This window comes from Corvus kubaryi, unplaced genomic scaffold (genome assembly GCF_017639235.1).
Source record: "Corvus kubaryi isolate FWS band 111438036 unplaced genomic scaffold, C.kubaryi_AGA036_p1.0 124, whole genome shotgun sequence".
In the NCBI taxonomy this organism is placed as follows: domain Eukaryota; kingdom Metazoa; phylum Chordata; class Aves; order Passeriformes; family Corvidae; genus Corvus; species Corvus kubaryi.
This window is the reverse complement of record NW_024580659.1, coordinates 4723509-4740209: the sequence shown is the minus strand read 5'-3', so window position 1 is coordinate 4740209 and position 16701 is coordinate 4723509. Positions and strand designations below refer to the sequence as shown.

The 16701-nt window shown below is 38.9% G+C and overlaps 1 protein-coding gene across 16 annotated transcripts in view; it reads left to right on the top strand.

Moving 5' to 3' along the window:
• Nucleotides 1-16701, top strand: part of ERC2 (ELKS/RAB6-interacting/CAST family member 2) — a 432662-nt gene that overhangs the window by 11461 nt on the left and 404500 nt on the right. For 5 of the 16 annotated variants that reach the window (XM_042020839.1, XM_042020830.1, XM_042020797.1 and 2 more), the window contains exons 1-2: nt 1305-1678; nt 14181-14977. In XM_042020839.1, coding sequence (XP_041876773.1) covers nt 14324-14977 — 654 coding nt within the window. In that variant the 5' untranslated portion in view covers nt 1305-1678; nt 14181-14323. Of the gene's footprint in view, nt 1-1301; nt 1679-14180; nt 14978-16701 lie in introns of those variants that run through there. The other 11 variants (XM_042020851.1, XM_042020847.1, XM_042020814.1 and 8 more) reach the window with 8 other exon arrangements.

Sequence of the window (16701 nt, the reverse complement as noted above, 5' to 3'; positions counted from 1 at the left end):
CATTCAGTGTAGTGACCCACATTTTGTAGTGCTTATCTGTTTTCTTACAGATGCAGATTTGTTAACTCTTGAGGAATACTTTGTTTGCTTTTCAGATCAAGTGAAATTGTTTGTATACAAAACCATGTCCCTTCTTGTTAATTTCTCCAGGAACAGATTTTCTCTGTCCACATTTTTCATGGTTTTGTAACAATTTTAACAGAAATGTATTCAAATAAGTAATAAGGTTTAAAAGCAATTGAAGTTTGCATTTTAATCATGGTTATTCCATTACTTTGAACTCAGAAAAAAATATTTGCCCTCTATTGCAGTTATAGCTAAGGTAGGTGGGTACAGAGAGTGTGTCCCTATACTCCTGCTGGGAATGGCATTCTAGCATCTCCAAATAAATGTTTGTGACAACCAATTATTTCAACTGGCTGCAGATAATTCAGATACAGCAATGAAGGGATTATGCTAATTTTAAGCCTGATTGGTTGAAATCAATTTGATTTGACATAGTTTTTAACAGTAATTTCATAAAAGTTGTTCTTCTCAATAATGTTTAACAGTGGCATTTATAGGTGTATATGTGGGCAAGAGAAATAAAATAGAGATTATAACAAAGCAACTACAGATCTGAAGTGGTTCTTAAAATCATTGTTACTGCAATGAGATCAAGAGGAGGCAGATAAAATAAGTTTGTGAAATTTTGTCTAGGGTAAGGTATGAAGGTGCATTGAAGCTAAAGACCAAGGGTGATCACTTATAATTGTATACTGAGCAATTAAACTAAAAAAAGTTGAGAAGAGGGAAGAATAGAAGAGGAACAAAATCTCCTTTCTTAGGATGAGAAGCCAGTGATGTTTATAGAAGTTTCTCTCACTCCCCTTAATATCGAACAATAAAATCTCTGAAATAATTTTTAATGCAGTTTGCAGTTTTCTTATGAAAAAAGCTTTCAGGCTTTGCACAGCAGCTAATCTGTGGGTTTTTTCCTGCATACTGCTTTTGAAAAAAATACAGATACATATGGATGTCATCTTAATTTCTTTTACACTTAAACCGAACACGGATTCAGATTTCTGGTTTTTTTCCGTTTATGTAAATGTACCCATATACTAAAGGTTTTTTAGACATCATATTCTGAAGCACCTGCCTTTGAACATTTCTGGCCTTCGGTGAACAGGGGCGAGAAAGCAATTTAGCCTCTGCAGTTTTACGCAGACATAGGTGTATTTTTAGGCTGTTTCACAATGAGTAACACACTCGCAGCCGCTCGCTGGGTGGGGACTGGAAGCCGCGGGCTGGCGATGAATGGACGGAGCCGAACGCTCGCAGGAATCACGGGCTGCGGTGCGTGTGCTGCTGCTGCTGCTGCCGCCCCCGGCGGCTCCGAGCCGCGCCGCTGGAGCCGCGGCTCCTCGGGAATGCTGGGAATGTTGAGTCAGGGACTGGCAACCCAGACAGCCGGGCTCGCAGCTGACTGAGGGAGACTCGCTGAGGGACAGAAAGACGAGGGACAGGGGCACACGAGCTTCCCCCGACTGCAGCAGGTTCCTTCTCGTCACCCCCTCGCAGGTATTCCGCGGCTCCGGCTCTCCCTGCTGCCGCCTTCCTCCGCGCAAATGGGATGTCAGCTAAACGTGATGTTGTAAAATCCATGTGAGGACGAAAGGCAGATGCAATGATTTGAAAGGTGAGAAGCTTAAGCAAGAATATGGCTGGGATACATGACTGTAAATTTACTGTGACTAATGAAATCGCTGTATATTGCTTTTTACAACTATCTGGTAGCTGAATCTGGAGATGAATTTGCAGAATAGGCTTTTTATATTGCCTTGGAAATACATTGTAATAAATGGGACCAAGTGCACATCTTATTCTGGTAACAGAGTGCCTCTCCCTACAGCATCGTCAACCAGAAACCTCTCTTGCAATTTCTATTAAAAGCAGCCATAAGACTCTTTTTTTTTTTTTTTTTTCTTGTGCCTAGTGTTTAAAAATATTGTTGTTGTTAAAGTTTTCTAGAATAGAATTGATGAGCTTTGGAAATTCCTGGATTTATACCTAAATAATGGATAATGTTTGGTGTTTTAAAAACCATGTCAGGAAAAAGGTGAGAGATTTGTTCCTTTCTAGTGGCTGGCAAATGGAAACAGAAGCTAACAGGATATTATTTTTCAGTTATATAATTACTGAATACTTACTGGGGTCCCTCATTTATGATGCTATGGTTTATTTTTTTTTTTTAAGATAATTACATTTTAGGCTGGACAAATGATGGATGTGATACATGTGATAAAATCCACGCCTGTGTTCACCGAGGATACATACTTATTTTTCTGGGAGTACTATACTAGTAATTTGATGGAGAAGGATTTCTTTTTTTTTTATTTGTGTATGATTGATTTCTAGGCGGCTACCTGCTAAGCCTTGTGATGGATGGAAGGGAATCTACTCCCTTAGCGGCGAATTGCTCTTTCCCCGGTGATGGACACGCCGGCCGACCACTGGCATTGGCAGATAGAAGCTCGTTGCACACGAGCGCGGCCAATAAGTGCAGCCAAGGGGAGGGCAAATCCTACTTGTCAGGGTTAGTTTTCTGGTCGGCTTTCTAAATCAGAGGTTTTCACTTAGCTGTTTGTCCGTTCGGGGTTTGTTTTCATTTCCATTCTGTGTCCCCAGCCCCACGTGCGTGTCCAGGGCGGCCGCCGCGAACGCGGCCCCTTCCCGGCGGCCGCGCCGGGCGCAGGCCCCGCTCCGGCTCCCCCTTCTCGGGGGGCGGGGAAGGGAGGGAGGTTCCCCTCCATCAAGTCGGTTCTCCCCTGGAACTTGGTTTCCCCGTGGCCAAGCCGAGGATGGAGCAGATCCCTTGTGTCTGCCCCGCCGCCCTGCCCTGAGGAGAGGTGCTGGAGATGCGCTGCCGCCCTTCTCGCTCCCTTCCTTCCCTGGGAATCGCAGAGCTCCACATCCTGGATCGGGGGCGCAGGGGGAGCCGTCCTGCGGCCCTTTCCCAGCCCCGGGGGCACTGGGGACTGTCCTCCCAGCCTCCCTGCTCGGCAGTGAGGGCTCAGCAAGCCCGGCCGCCTTCTCGGCCCGGCTCCCGCAGGCGGCTGTGTCAGCGCTGCATGTCCCTCCGGGGACCCCAAAGCAGTCCCTCTGTCGGGAGGATTTCCTTGGACTCTCCCCATGGAAGGGCGGGGGATGGCGAGCGCTCCCACAGCGCAGGTGAAGGAAACACCAGCCATAAACCCCCACCAGCAGCAAAGCAAGCGAAGCTCCCTCGGCCGCAATCCCCGCAGGTCGCGTCTGCTGGAGCAGTGCATTCCCCGGTTGTTCCTTTCCCCAAATACGAGGAGGAAAAAGGCCCTTTGCATGTGCAGAAACAGACCCTAAAAGAAGAGCGTGTAGTGGCAAATCCAGTTCCCTTAAGGAATATGTTTCTGTGGGAAAAGCTTTGTTAGTTTCTTGATGGAAGAAACTTGCAGTCCAAGCCTTGGCTTCGTGGGTGACAGTGTTAAGGGCTGTGTGTGAAAGTAACTCCACATCTCCTCAGTGCCTTGAAAGAAGCCTTTTCACTATTGTTATTTTTGTTTGAAAGCTCAGTGTAAAATGGCTTTCAAAGGCATCAAGGTGAGTTAGCATTTTCACTTTTCCTAGAGCAATCTGGGAGGAAGGAGAGGCTTTCAGTCCAGTGACTGAGGGGAATGTAATTTCTTCTTCCAAAGGCTTATTGAGCTAAGGGCAGTCCCTGGGGATTGATTGTCCAGCTCAGGTTGAAACTACATGTTTGAACTTATACTCATTATCCTCTTTCTTGTGGTTTGGCAGCATTTGGAGGAGACCCATCTTGCCACCTCTTATCCTGTGGGTGGTTCTTCAATGCCTCTAATCTACTGGTAGTCAAATTCTGGTGATGGTAGTGTGAGATCCATTGTCCATGCTGGTCCCTCCTGCTGTTCCTTGCCTGATCTGAAGGCTGTAGAAAGGTGCGGGCCATATTCTTAGCAGCCAAATACCAAAAGAACACATTCAACCATTTTAGAATGTCAAATATATGTGATACTTAGAGAATTATCTATTTAGCATGTGTGTTTTTGTATAAGCATGCTCAAGGTGATATTTTTCTTTTGCTTTAGAAAGATGATTCTTACTGACCTTTGAAGGATGACTAAGAAAAAAGAGTGGGTTGTTCACCCCTCAAAGAGGGTGAGGCAACCAGCCTGTGTATCACTTCCAAAGACAACGTATGTTCTCCCACCTGTATCTCTTAGACTGTTTTTATGCACTATGATATACTTGTTATCATCTGTTTAATTTAGTTTTTAATGCCTGGGATATATATAGATGGAGAATCTTAGTAGATCCACCTAGGAAATATTACTGTGATACTGATTTTTTTTAATAAAATTTTTTATAATGTGACCCCTCTTATCTGTGATATTATATTTGTTTGGTTTGGGATTGTGTTAAAATATTTTTCTGATTTAAGTCTTAGGTTTTTGAATGATCTCATGTACTTAGCAATGATGAGCTTGCCTCAATTTATTTATACTTTGCAACACTAACACTAGATTATATTTTCTACTAAGTCCTGGCAAAAGGATAAGAGCTATTTGAAAGTAAAATGACTTTATGATTTCTTTGAGGGTCGTAGTTGGTCAAAGGAGAACTCAGAAACTAAATTCTGAAAATTAACTGTGTAGTGCTGCTTCTTCTGAGTGATACTTTCACATTAAGAAAATACAAAGGCGTATCAGTAGAAACATCAGTTAAATCTTTTTCTGGAGCATTTTGTTCTTAATTAGTCACTTATTAAAGATGTAAAGTATTTTATAAAAAGAAACAGTCTTTTACAATCTTTTTGAAATTGAGTGAGATGGATTTATGTTGGTTTGTTATTGCTTGTATGCAAGATTTTAAAAAAAAGCCAACCTGTTTCCTTGGAAAACAGCAGTTGATTATTTGTGGAGGTCCAAGGAAACTTACAAGTGTGGATATCCAATGTTTGTATAAGAAAACATAGATGTCTGATGAATTAGCATTGTGGAATTTAAATTTTGTTGTTGCTTTCTTGGCTGTTGCTCTCAGGGTGTTTTATGGTTTATTTAGTGATACTGACTTTTGGATTGCCAGCTTTGGAATATCTTAAGTAGCCAGGTTTTGTTTTGGAATGATGGCAACAATTAGGAACAGCAGCCACATCTCCTTTCAGAGACAGTCTGTCAGGTGCTGAGCTCTGCCAAAGGAGAGAGGAGGAGCAAAGATGTTTTAGCACTTCTCTGGATAAGGCTCTGTTACTGTTACCCTATTTCTGTTCACAGAAACCTGCAATTCCTTCATGGTATTAGAAAAGTGCAGTTTGCAATGAACAGGTTACATGTTGGCAGAGTTGTATGTCACTATAATCCCTTTACTTTAAAATGAGAATAATGAGGGAGATGTGTAGAATTGAATTTCTGTGCTTTTAAGAAAGCAGAAGGAACGTGTCTAAGAATTTGGGGTGTATGTCAGAGTTTGAAGTTGTGATTGGATGTGTGGGAGTCTTTGACATTTTGGATGCTTAGCAAAGCTGGAGCTTCTTTGTGAAGCTTTATGATCAGGTTTTTGAAAGGTGATACTTGCTTTCTAGATTATTTTATTCTAAGACAGTCTTGCAGACTGGCATTCACTGGAAATGCTTTAGACTGGTTACCATGTGGCTTCCTTAATAACCAATGTACTTTTTATTTAATTTAACTACCCCCCTTTCAGCAAATACTGTTTGGTTTTTTTTTTAATGTTTCCCATTGTTTGTCCTGCTTGTTGTCCTATTCCTCTAACTGAAGTCACAGTGCAGATGTAGAATCTAGCAGCTAAATTCTTCAAAATTTGAGAATTGAGAGATTTTTCAAAGTGGTTTAACTCTAAAATCTATCTCATTGTGTGAGAAATGTCATGGGACATTGAATGGAGTAAAAGGATTGATGAAAATCATATATATAAATTTTTATTGTGTAGGTATGTGTGAAAATGATGTGCTGTAGTTTCTGGGAGTATGGTGGAGTTGGGGTGGGAAGTCACTGGAGAAAAAGCACTGTCTGTAATGATTGCTCAATTGGATATAATGTGCAATTTATTTTGAAGGAAGTGAAAGAAATGTAACAAAAGTCTCTGCCATTTCTGAATTTAGTCCAAAAGTGCATTTTGCACAGAGCATTGGTAATGTGTGGAGCAGTTTCCTGCTAAGTGAATAGTTCAGATCACTTAGAATGCTGACTAATGGGACATAATCTTCTCCATACTCTGAGAGGTTTACAGAACACATCTTGGTCATTTCATTCCAATTCCTTTTGGAGGTTTAATATATCTGTACTTGTGGTTACACTATTTGGTATGTGTTTGGATTCTTTCATTGCAAGACTTGGAGGCCATAGTACCTGAATTCTCAGGAACTCATTTTTCTTTGTCAAATATGAGTTGTCTCCTGTTGGAAATTTTGTTGATGCTCCTTCAGTTTTCAATGTTATCTAAACACTTTTCATGGTCAGTAAAATTAATTTACTGGTAATCTGCTAAGGTATATATTATCTCTTGGCACATGCAGTGTCTGAATTATTTAATTGCTTTATAAAACAGCTCAGGCCTGTGATTTCTGTGATGGTGAGGATTTTGACTTAAACAGTTTTCTGTAGTGCGTTCTTTTCCTTAAAATATATTGCTGAAATACAGTTTTTACCACTTATGTTCTTTGAACACTTCAGATAAGTGGACAAATATGACCTGGTAAATAAAGCACAGTTCTTTTTTTTTGACCTATGTCCAATAATAGTGGTAGAAATGGGTACTCTCAGGGGCTTCTCTGGAAGACAGTTTGCTGTGTAAAGCAAGTTTATTTTTGATGGCAGAGTATTGGCAGTCATGATGTACCTCGGCTTTCATTTATAGAGCTCATTTGAAATCTGCTCAAACCATTTGTTTTTCCTTAAGGAAGCAGTTACAATAACATCTGTCATCAACATCAAATGTTAAGTCAGATGCCTGTGAGGACTTAGAAATTGCACTTGTGAACTGGTGTGGTTGTGCTTAGCTGAGTGTGAGCCCAAAGGGGGCAGATTGGGCTCTGCTGTGAAATTAAGAGCCAGCCACCAAGTGCTTGGGGGAACTCTTCAACTCTTTTGGTGAATAAATAAATAAAAAGGCAATTCCTGAAGTGCAATGTCTTCTAATGGTTCCAGGATGCTGATTCTATGATGAAACTAATCTGCTAAATCACTTGCATCACTTACAGAGCCTGTAAGTTCCTTGGACAACTTTGATCTGAAGTGGCTGAAGCACAGCCGGGTTTTCTTTGGCATAGTACTGAAACATGTGCATGCTCTTGTATCTGAGCAAAGAGAACAGGAGAGATATTCTACAGGTTTTTGGATTGTGATGGCTTCAAAGCATGCTGAATGCACAAATATGCTCCTTGTTTTGCAGTTTGAGTAGGCATATTACTATTGTTGAATCAAATAAGTGTAAGACGCAGAGTGGATATTTAGGCTTGCTAAATATCCCAATATTTAAGTATTCTAAGAAACTGCTGGAGGCTACACAGGTAGTCTTAAAAGCTGATCCTATGATTGTTTTGTTGCTTTTTTTAATGAGAATGGAAGCTTTGTAGCGAAAAAGAAAAATAATAACTATCTTGCAACTATATAAGCCTGTGTTTAATAACGTGAATGAGAGTAGCCTTAGGGAATTCAATTGAAAATACTCTAGTGTGTGGGAGTATCTCTGTTGGTTTCTCAAACATTAAGAGTTATAAATGCATCTTAAAATTGAAAGGATGAGATTAATGTAAATGACAGAATATTCTTAAGCATACTTAATGTGAAAATAGACAACTTTACAGGTCAAACTACAGACTCAGTCAATTTCCTTTTACAGTATTTTCAGTTCTTAGGTTATCCTACTAAAATGAATGTGGTCTTTAATATGCATTTATATATATTACCACCTGAACTGCCTTATGTTTCAAAAAATTGGTATGAATGCTGACAATGTAGATGAATGATAGAACAAGTCTGGTCTTCCAGTTTTTTCCTGGAAAACCTTCAGATTTTCTTAACTTGTGCTTATTTTTAAGATCTACCTTCTCCAAGGTTATTCAGTCTATAACTGTGTTTCTGTAAACTATATTTAGTCATTCAAGTTAGGTAAATGTTGACAAAAGCAAAGTATAACTGTGCTAATAATTAGGCATAACTTTCAAGTAATCCTGAAGAATGTTATATTCTTTTACATTTTAATGTTTTTCCCCAAAGGAGACTACTTTAGTAAAAATTCAAGACATATGAGTGTTGCTGTTCTTTAACAGCTATTAAATGAAAAGTACTGTTTGCCTGGTTTACCATGTGCCTTAGAATAATCCTCCACAAAATACTGGAGTTTGTAAATGCAGGCTTGCATTGATAAATGAGAATTGTTATTGAGAAGGAAATAAAAGACATGATTAACAATGGTAGGATGGAAGGCATGATGAATACAGACTAGGATGCAGAAATTTAGCACATGAGATACCTGCAAAGACTGAAATAGGAAGTATTTCTCCAGAAGACCAAAAGCTTGCCAGGTCTTTAGAAGTATCTGTGTATCCTGAGAAGGTCATTATGGTGCAGGGAAGTTGACAGCTAAAAAGCCTGAAGAGGTACAAGCAGTGTTTTGGAATTTGTGTTTCTATCCCTTGTTGCTTGTGATTCACACCATCCATCCTCCCACCCACCAATAAAAAATAGGATCCCAGTGTTAAGAGTTGCAGAGAGCAGATGGGCAGCAAAACAATGACACAGTGAGTGTGGGACTGGGAACTTCAGGCAGTTACAGCTGAGGTGTTGTTTTACCTCTGAAACCCTTTGCACCACTGTTGGTGCTTGTGCTTTATACTTTAACCAAAGGGTAACACTAAACATCCCTGCTTCTGTGGAGTGGCTGTTCAATCAGAAGGGACTGGAGAGTGAGAAATGCTCAGCACTGGAAGGTAACTTGTACAGACTGTATGTGGTTGTGTCGCCCAGATTTGGCAGATAGGCTGCCCTATGGCTTTTTATAAAGATACAGTGTGTTCTCTGGCATAACAATTAAAATTAGATGTGATGATTCTGCCTTTGCTTGGCTATAGAAGTCTTTTTTTTTTTTTTTTTTTTTAGTGTTCCATTTTCAGGTCTTTAATATTTTATGCAACATCAGAAAAATAAAATGAAACAAATTTGGAATTTCTCGCCTCCCTTAAGCATCTTAGAAACCCAGGAAGACTTGTCACATTCAGGACTGCAGGAAAGAATTATTTTAATGGAAGTGTTAGAGATAAAGCATTAAGAATTGGAGTTTGAGCAACAAAGAGACCTAACTTAAAAGTTAGAAAATAATGGAGGTGTCAGTTGGTGGAGTTTAAATATTATTTACATTATTTAAAGCCTATTTCTAACTATTATGTTTTAAAACAGTTATGTCTTGAACATTGTAATAAACAGTAAAATGCTTTGAAAGAAATGTACCTCTCTTGAACACTAGCCTTGTTTTAAACCCATGAAACCTGGATGAAAGAGTTAGAAAGGTGTTGTTGACTCTTCACTTAAGTACATTTGAGAGTAATATAATTGACTCTCCTGGTAATGGTGTCAGAACTGCTTGCTTTTCAAGATTTTTAATACGGCATTTTGAGCAAATATTTCAATTGGTGGAGTATTCTGATTGCATGACAAGTATTAATTGCTGTCACTGCACCTGACAGCATTAGAATGCCTGACAACTTTATTTTCCATTTATGTCATTAGATGCATATTGAGCAGCCACTCCTACTTTTGCCTTCATATTTTCTTCTGTGTGAAAGAGAAATGAAAGGCAGGCAGGCCTGGTGAACTGTTGAACTATGAAGTGATAAATGCCAGTTCTTCCATTTAGCATTGATGGGAGTTCAGGGACATGACCAGCTTGCAAGATTAAAGGAGACTTTGGAACTAACTTTATTTACAACTACATATGTGCAAATTTTATGCCAAGCTACAAGAGAGGGGATAAACTAATGTCTGTTAACTAGTAAAAATAAATGTATTGTGCAGACTGTAGTAAAACTTAAATTTACATAAGAAACGCAGTTTCAGGACACTGTAAGGAACCTAAATGAAAATGTTGCTTTTGTAGTCATATGCTCTTTGTTTTTCAAACTTTTGTAAGGAATAGCGGAGTAGCAGGAAGAAATGGATTCTTTTCTTTTTAGGATTAAAAAAAGGTGGGGGAGAAATAATTTGGTCAGCCTGGTAAATAGGAAAAGGGAGTACTTTGTCCTTTTAATAAAAACAATGCTGGCCTTGTACTAATCCCATATGAAGAACGTTGTGTTTGTTATTTTATTTTACTTTATGAAAAGACGACATGCCAGGCTGCTCAGATTAATGAAGAAAGGAAGGATACTCTACAACAGATTTGGGTTCTCTGTATCTATTTTGTATCAGCTTGCTGCCTTTTTTTTTCTTTTACATCAGCATAGATAATAAAAAACATGTGAAGAAAAGAATATTGTCTGCTGTGAGGCTGTATTGTGCCACTATGAAAGCAGTAGAAAACCTAGGTAATCCAAAAGAAAGGGCTAGAAACGTTTCTGGCTCTTGGTCACTACTTTTAATATGCATATACTCCTGCTCTTCTGTGTACAGAGATGTTTTTGTTGTAAGAGTATTTAAAAGATGTTATCAAAATAAAGAAATCATTATTGTTTGCCAGGACGTGTTTGTCTTATTTCTGTGAATCTCCTGCCTTTTGTGGTGTCTCAAAATGCAGTCCTGGTGAAGAAAATAGGAGCATTGTGTTCTACATCACCTCTTTTTTTCTATTTTGCTTCTTTTGGTTTATATGTGGGGAGCAGTATAGTACTAGACAGTTTTAGGCAGTTTGGATTTAGATTGATCATTTCTGCCACTTACCTGTCACCATATATTGTTTGGGGAGGTGAACTCTAAGGAAGGGGTTTCCTTAAAGCCTTTGGTACTTTTACAAATGTTTGAGCTCTTGGCTCAATGTTAATGTTGGCAAGTAGTTGTGCAAAGCTATTAAGTATCTGGCTAATACCCAAACTTCCTGCTGACTAGGTGATTCAGGCCACAGGAGGGGACACTAAAAGCCTAAATCATCCCTCAGCATGTAAGAGTGTGTAACGAGTGAAAATCAGAACTTACAGGGTGTTGTGTACACAGTATTTCAAGGAAACTCTAATTATGTAAAATGTAGAAGTAAGGATTTGGAAACTAAATTGAGTGAGAGCTTCTATTAGCATCATATTAGAATCCTATGCTCCCAAGTTTCTATAAAAATAGAAAGCTAAAACACAAATAAAATGCATTGTCAGACTTCAGTGATGGTGGGTAATGCAAACCCATGATGTTGCTGTCTGCAGAGTGCAGGTGATCAGATGGGGCAGGAATGTGGAAAATAAGGCAAGCTGAAAGTTGGAACAGGCATGAGGAGGGACTTTGGCATGAAATGGACTGTATCAGGTTTGCTGGGGTTTTTAAGGCTGATGAGAGCATGAGGGAAAGTGTACAGTGCCTGCCCTCCTGCCTCCAGCTGAGAATGCTTGCTTAATTTTCTGGATCCTAAAAGGATCTGTATAAAATACAGCTTTGTTTGCAATACAGGATATTAAACTCATGATTATAGTGGTTAATTTTACATTATGTGCATTAAATGGTATTTCTTTAAAATAAGAAAATACTGAGCCAAGCAGGTGATCATCTGGGTTTTTTTCCCTAGTACTAAGCTGAATTGGGTTTTAAAACTCAGCTCTTGTAGGAAAATGTGTGGGTCTGCAGTCTGTCCCTCCCAGAGTGAAGGAATCTGGGTGACTTTTTTTCTCAGAGAAGGTTTTAGGGGGATATGACCTTTGTGAGCTCCGTTGTGGCTATTGCAACACTTACAGCTTGGGTTAAAATGTTATTACTTGAGAGTATTAATATTCATTCCCTCCTGTCCAATTAAAATAATAATATAAAACAAATTTATCTTTCAAAATAGTCGTTTATATCTCACCTGTCCACTCTAAGTTCAACTAGAATGGCTCTGTCAGCTGGTTCTGTGGGAAGATGGGATTTCTCCTTTCTTTTTCTCCAGGCAGTAGATGATGATCTGTGTGGCAGTTGTTGAGGTCCTGAGGCTGATATTGCTTCTTCATGTCTCCAATTCCTGATTTGTGGAGACACACAGTAAGTCTTCCTGAAGCTAGGAAGGCTCCATGTATAAGCAGTAAAGAGCAGAAAATGATGTAGGTGCTTTTCTCCCCTCCTTCATAGAGCAATGGTGTCTGGCTTCTGCTGTGTCTGAGACATTTCACAGCCATAAGGAAGACTCCAGTTTTATCCTTAAGAAGTACATGCATTGAGAAAGCATATTTTCATGTGCTTGCCTTTTTCTGGGGTGTTTGCAGGAAAGCCAGTCTGTATAATTCAGGCTGTAGAAGGAAACAAACTGCAAATGAAGATGGAGAAACCCTACGAATTTTTAAGTCAGGGTTTTCAGCTTTTGGTCTGTAAGCTGTCCTTAATAGCCCACTAAAGTAAGAAAAATTGAGCATATCATCAGTGTGTTTGCATTTGCTACATAGAGGTCTCTGTTTTGCTTAGAATATTTCTAGGGGGAAAGTAAAAGAAAAAAATTGAAAATGCTGTGGAGGTAATAATGCTTCTTTGATTGGTGGTGTTTTGCTTCTCTTTTCCTGTTGGTTTCAGAATTTTTACAATCTTATGGAAGTTAAAATGTTAAATCAGCATTTGAACATTAGTAAAGAAGTTCTGTGAGAAGTTAGCCTGCCTTTGGATAAGGAATGAGGATCCCTTTTTCAGTAGAGCTCAATGGTGAGGACTGGAGTGCTAAGCAAGATAAAAGTGTTCTCTGATTTGAGATAAGAACTTCCAAAACTTCACACAAGTTGAGAAAAGAAAGACCACAATGAATAAGCTCTAAAAGGCAAAACAAGTACCTAAAAATACATAGCAGAGACATAAACAGAAGACTAAGTGGGTTATTAAGTAACTCTAAGCAAGAAACATAAATTACTTATTTATCAGACTGTGGCAATGAGAAGGAACAACAGGATGGATGTGATATAAGATACAATATTCTGTACCTCTAGTTCTGAGGATCAACAAATTTATACCAAACTCTACCACCTGTGTATCATATCTGCTGTATCTAAAAATATTTTATTGTGTGCAGTTTAAATTGATACTGGCAGTTTCTGCTAGCAGTATTGTTTTTTCACTAGGCCAGAGTGTTGTGTTTTTTGTGAAGCTTTGGTTTGTTTTGTTTTGCGTTTTTTTGAGTGAGCGGGAGGGTGGGGGTGAATTCTGTCAATTTAAAAGATGAGTTGTTGCTTTTGTTCAGGGTCTGCCAGGAGCCAGTGGAAGGAAAATGATCTTCAGCTCTGGTCTCATGGGAGATTTGTCTTTGAAGGGAGCTATGGAACTATTTCAGGCAACTGGAAAGATGCAAGGATGGATTTTTTGGAGGGCTTGATGAGTTATTTGGCCAGAGGATGGCTGGCGCTTGAGATTTAGGATAAGAAGTCACATTGTCCCAGTTACCATGATGAGAAATTTTTTGTTTAGTTGGTCAATGTGTTGAAGTTGAGATGCCAGAAAAGCTGCACAAGTTCTTGGTGGAGCAAGCTGTGGGTCATTTCTTGAATGCTGCATGACAGCTGAAACAAGGGGCAGATTTGGACAGAGATGTCAAAATGCCAAAACTTGAAAATGTACATCAACAAGATCTGGTTCCTTTATATCTGTGTGCCTTGGGGATGAATTCTGGAGGCTTATTTAAGAGGGTAGTTCTTAAAGTCAATAATAAATATTTTTCTTTATATAAATTTCATGTTGTCAGTCATTTAAGTCCATTAATATACCAGCTAAGGTATGTTTTTGGGCCTCTGTTGTTCATTGCAACTTAGTTTAGCAAGATTTAACTCCAAGTCTTTTAGCAAGGAAGAAATTAGAAGTTTTATTTTGATTGAAATTAGTTTGAAAATGCGTTTTTAACTCATCTTCCTAAATATAAAATGTGTAGTAGATTTTATTTTTGAAGTTATTGCTCTGGGAAGTTGTTTTTTTTCTGATATATGGTGATTACTTGTAAGTTTATTTTCCAAGATGAAAATTTAATTTTATAATACATTTTTTTTTCCTCAGGTCTGTCTTTGGAGGAATACCAGATTTTGCCTACTGGAAGAATGCAGTGAAACTGCCAATATTTCTAGCCGGAATTATAAATTTAATATTCAACTTTAGTGTTACTAGTTTCTTACTAAATAGTACCTCAAAGTAGAAGAAAAATGTATGGAAGTGCAAGAACAATCAGCAACTTGGAAGGAAGTCCCTCCAGGTCTCCCCGCCTGCCGAGGTCCCCTCGCCTGGGCCACAGGCGAACCAGCAGCGGGGGAGGAGGGACGGGGAAGACGTTATCCATGGAGAATATCCAGTCCCTTAACGCAGCCTATGCAACATCTGGACCAATGTACCTGAGTGACCACGAGGGTGTAGCTTCTACTACTTTCCCAAAGGGCACAATGACTCTTGGAAGGGCTACAAATCGAGCTGTGTATGGTGGCCGAGTCACAGCCATGGGGAGCAGCCCCAATATTGCTTCTGCTGGACTGTCACACACTGATGTCCTTTCTTACACTGACCAGCATGGAGGGCTGACCACATCCTCACACCACCACCACCACCAGGTTCCTTCCATGCTGAGACAGGTTAGAGATAGCACCATGTTAGACCTGCAGGCTCAGCTTAAGGATCTACAGAGGGAGAATGACCTTCTCAGAAAAGAACTAGACATTAAGGACAGCAAGCTGGGGTCCTCTATGAACAGCATCAAAACTTTCTGGAGTCCTGAGCTAAAGAAAGAGAGAGTATTGAGGAAAGAAGAAGCAGCCAGAATGTCAGTTCTTAAAGAACAAATGAGAGTTTCCCATGAAGAAAATCAGGTAAGTAATTATGAGAGTTTCTTCGTGTTGTTTTACAAACAAGCACGTGATGTTTTGCTTTTAATACTGTATCCAATACTGGCACAAGTTTGACATTTGCCACAGGAATTGTCTGTCTTGACATATCTGCTTCTGGCTGCTAAACTGTAGGAAAGCACACTAATAAGCATCCAAATGCAGGTTATAATTTCCTTTGTGCAGCATCCCTTCACATTTTAGATGGGGAAAATAATTGTTCTTACCCTTTCTCTTATTTTTGAAACTTTCTCTGGGGCTTTTTTTTGCAAAAGCTGTCTAAATATATGTGGCCACATTTTCTGAAGAGGTAAAGGAGCCGCCTTTGAAAAAGTATAAATAAACACCCAGAGGCATATTTTATTTAAGCTGTACAGGGATTTAACAGTTTTAAAGATAAAAGAAGGTAAATTCTCATATTCAATTTTCTGTACTTCTCCATTACAGAACAGAGTGAAAGTTTTCAGTAATATTTCATAGACTTGTGTTGTAGAAAATGAGTATCTTGTAAATATGTATTTCAAATACTTCTATTCAAGATGTAACATTATTTTTCTGAAGTTTTAAAAAGATTCAAATATTTTAATCTGTAAAGTCAAACTTTGAGACTTTGCTATATAAAATATATACAGCTATATATAAAAAGCTACATGAAACAGCAGCACAGAGTAGATAAAAAAAATTCTCCTTCCTTTTTCCACACACTTTTTGGCTTCTCATCTTATTTTAAAGCTGCTCCTTTTTAGACCATCTGTTAACTTTCCCCAGACAAAAACACAGTTCTGTGTTTCTCTCACTTCCAGATTCCAAATCTAAACTTCTTTGCTGGCAGGCAGCAACAACCGAGATTTTTAATTTACTTCCAAGTTTGTGATCAATTAGTGCTCCTCAGCAAACTTTCCACCTTCTAGGCATGTCATGAACCTAAATATCTACAGAGCTAGCAAGTCTGTTACCAGCTACTTCAGTGGAAAACTGACAGGGTTGTCATCAAAAATTCAGTACAATTAATTAATAAATTACTTCCTTTTATGACTTTTGTATCCAGACTGACAGTAGTAGTTACTGATTATCTACTTATAGCAGGGGCACTAGGATGCTGCTAGAACCAATATTATCAGAAAGATGCATGGTGGAGGTTCTGTTTTCCAGAAGCTTTGTTGGTTAGATATTTTAATGGTGTATTTAGTGTCACCTTAGTAGGAGGAATATTCTAATGTAGTCATGTGTTTATTATGGAAGTGTCACATTAATATCTTACACTGACATTTGGAATCTGAATCTGGTATTTAGAGACTTCGTCACCTACCAATGAGGTTATGTTTTGGTTTTTTCCCCTAAAAGCTAGTTTTCCTTATCTTGAGGGGAAAGTAAACTAGTAACTCAGTTTTGAGTCAATTTTTTTGACAAATGGTCTTATTTTCTTATAACAGCAAACCTGATAACAAGAATATATTTTGCCTTGTGTATATTTAACATGAATCCTGACTCTATAATACAATAACACAAAGATTGAGTAGCTCAGTATTCCATTGCTAACAGTGTCCAAACATTCACAGAATAGGCCAAGTATACAGTGATACCTCCACAGAGTATTCCTTATGATCCAGCTGCTGTTTTTGTGCTTAATAATTCAGTGGACCTCAAATTCAGCCAGTTACTTTTGGACCTATTTAAAATGCCAGGGTCCACAGGCTCTTACAGCCTGA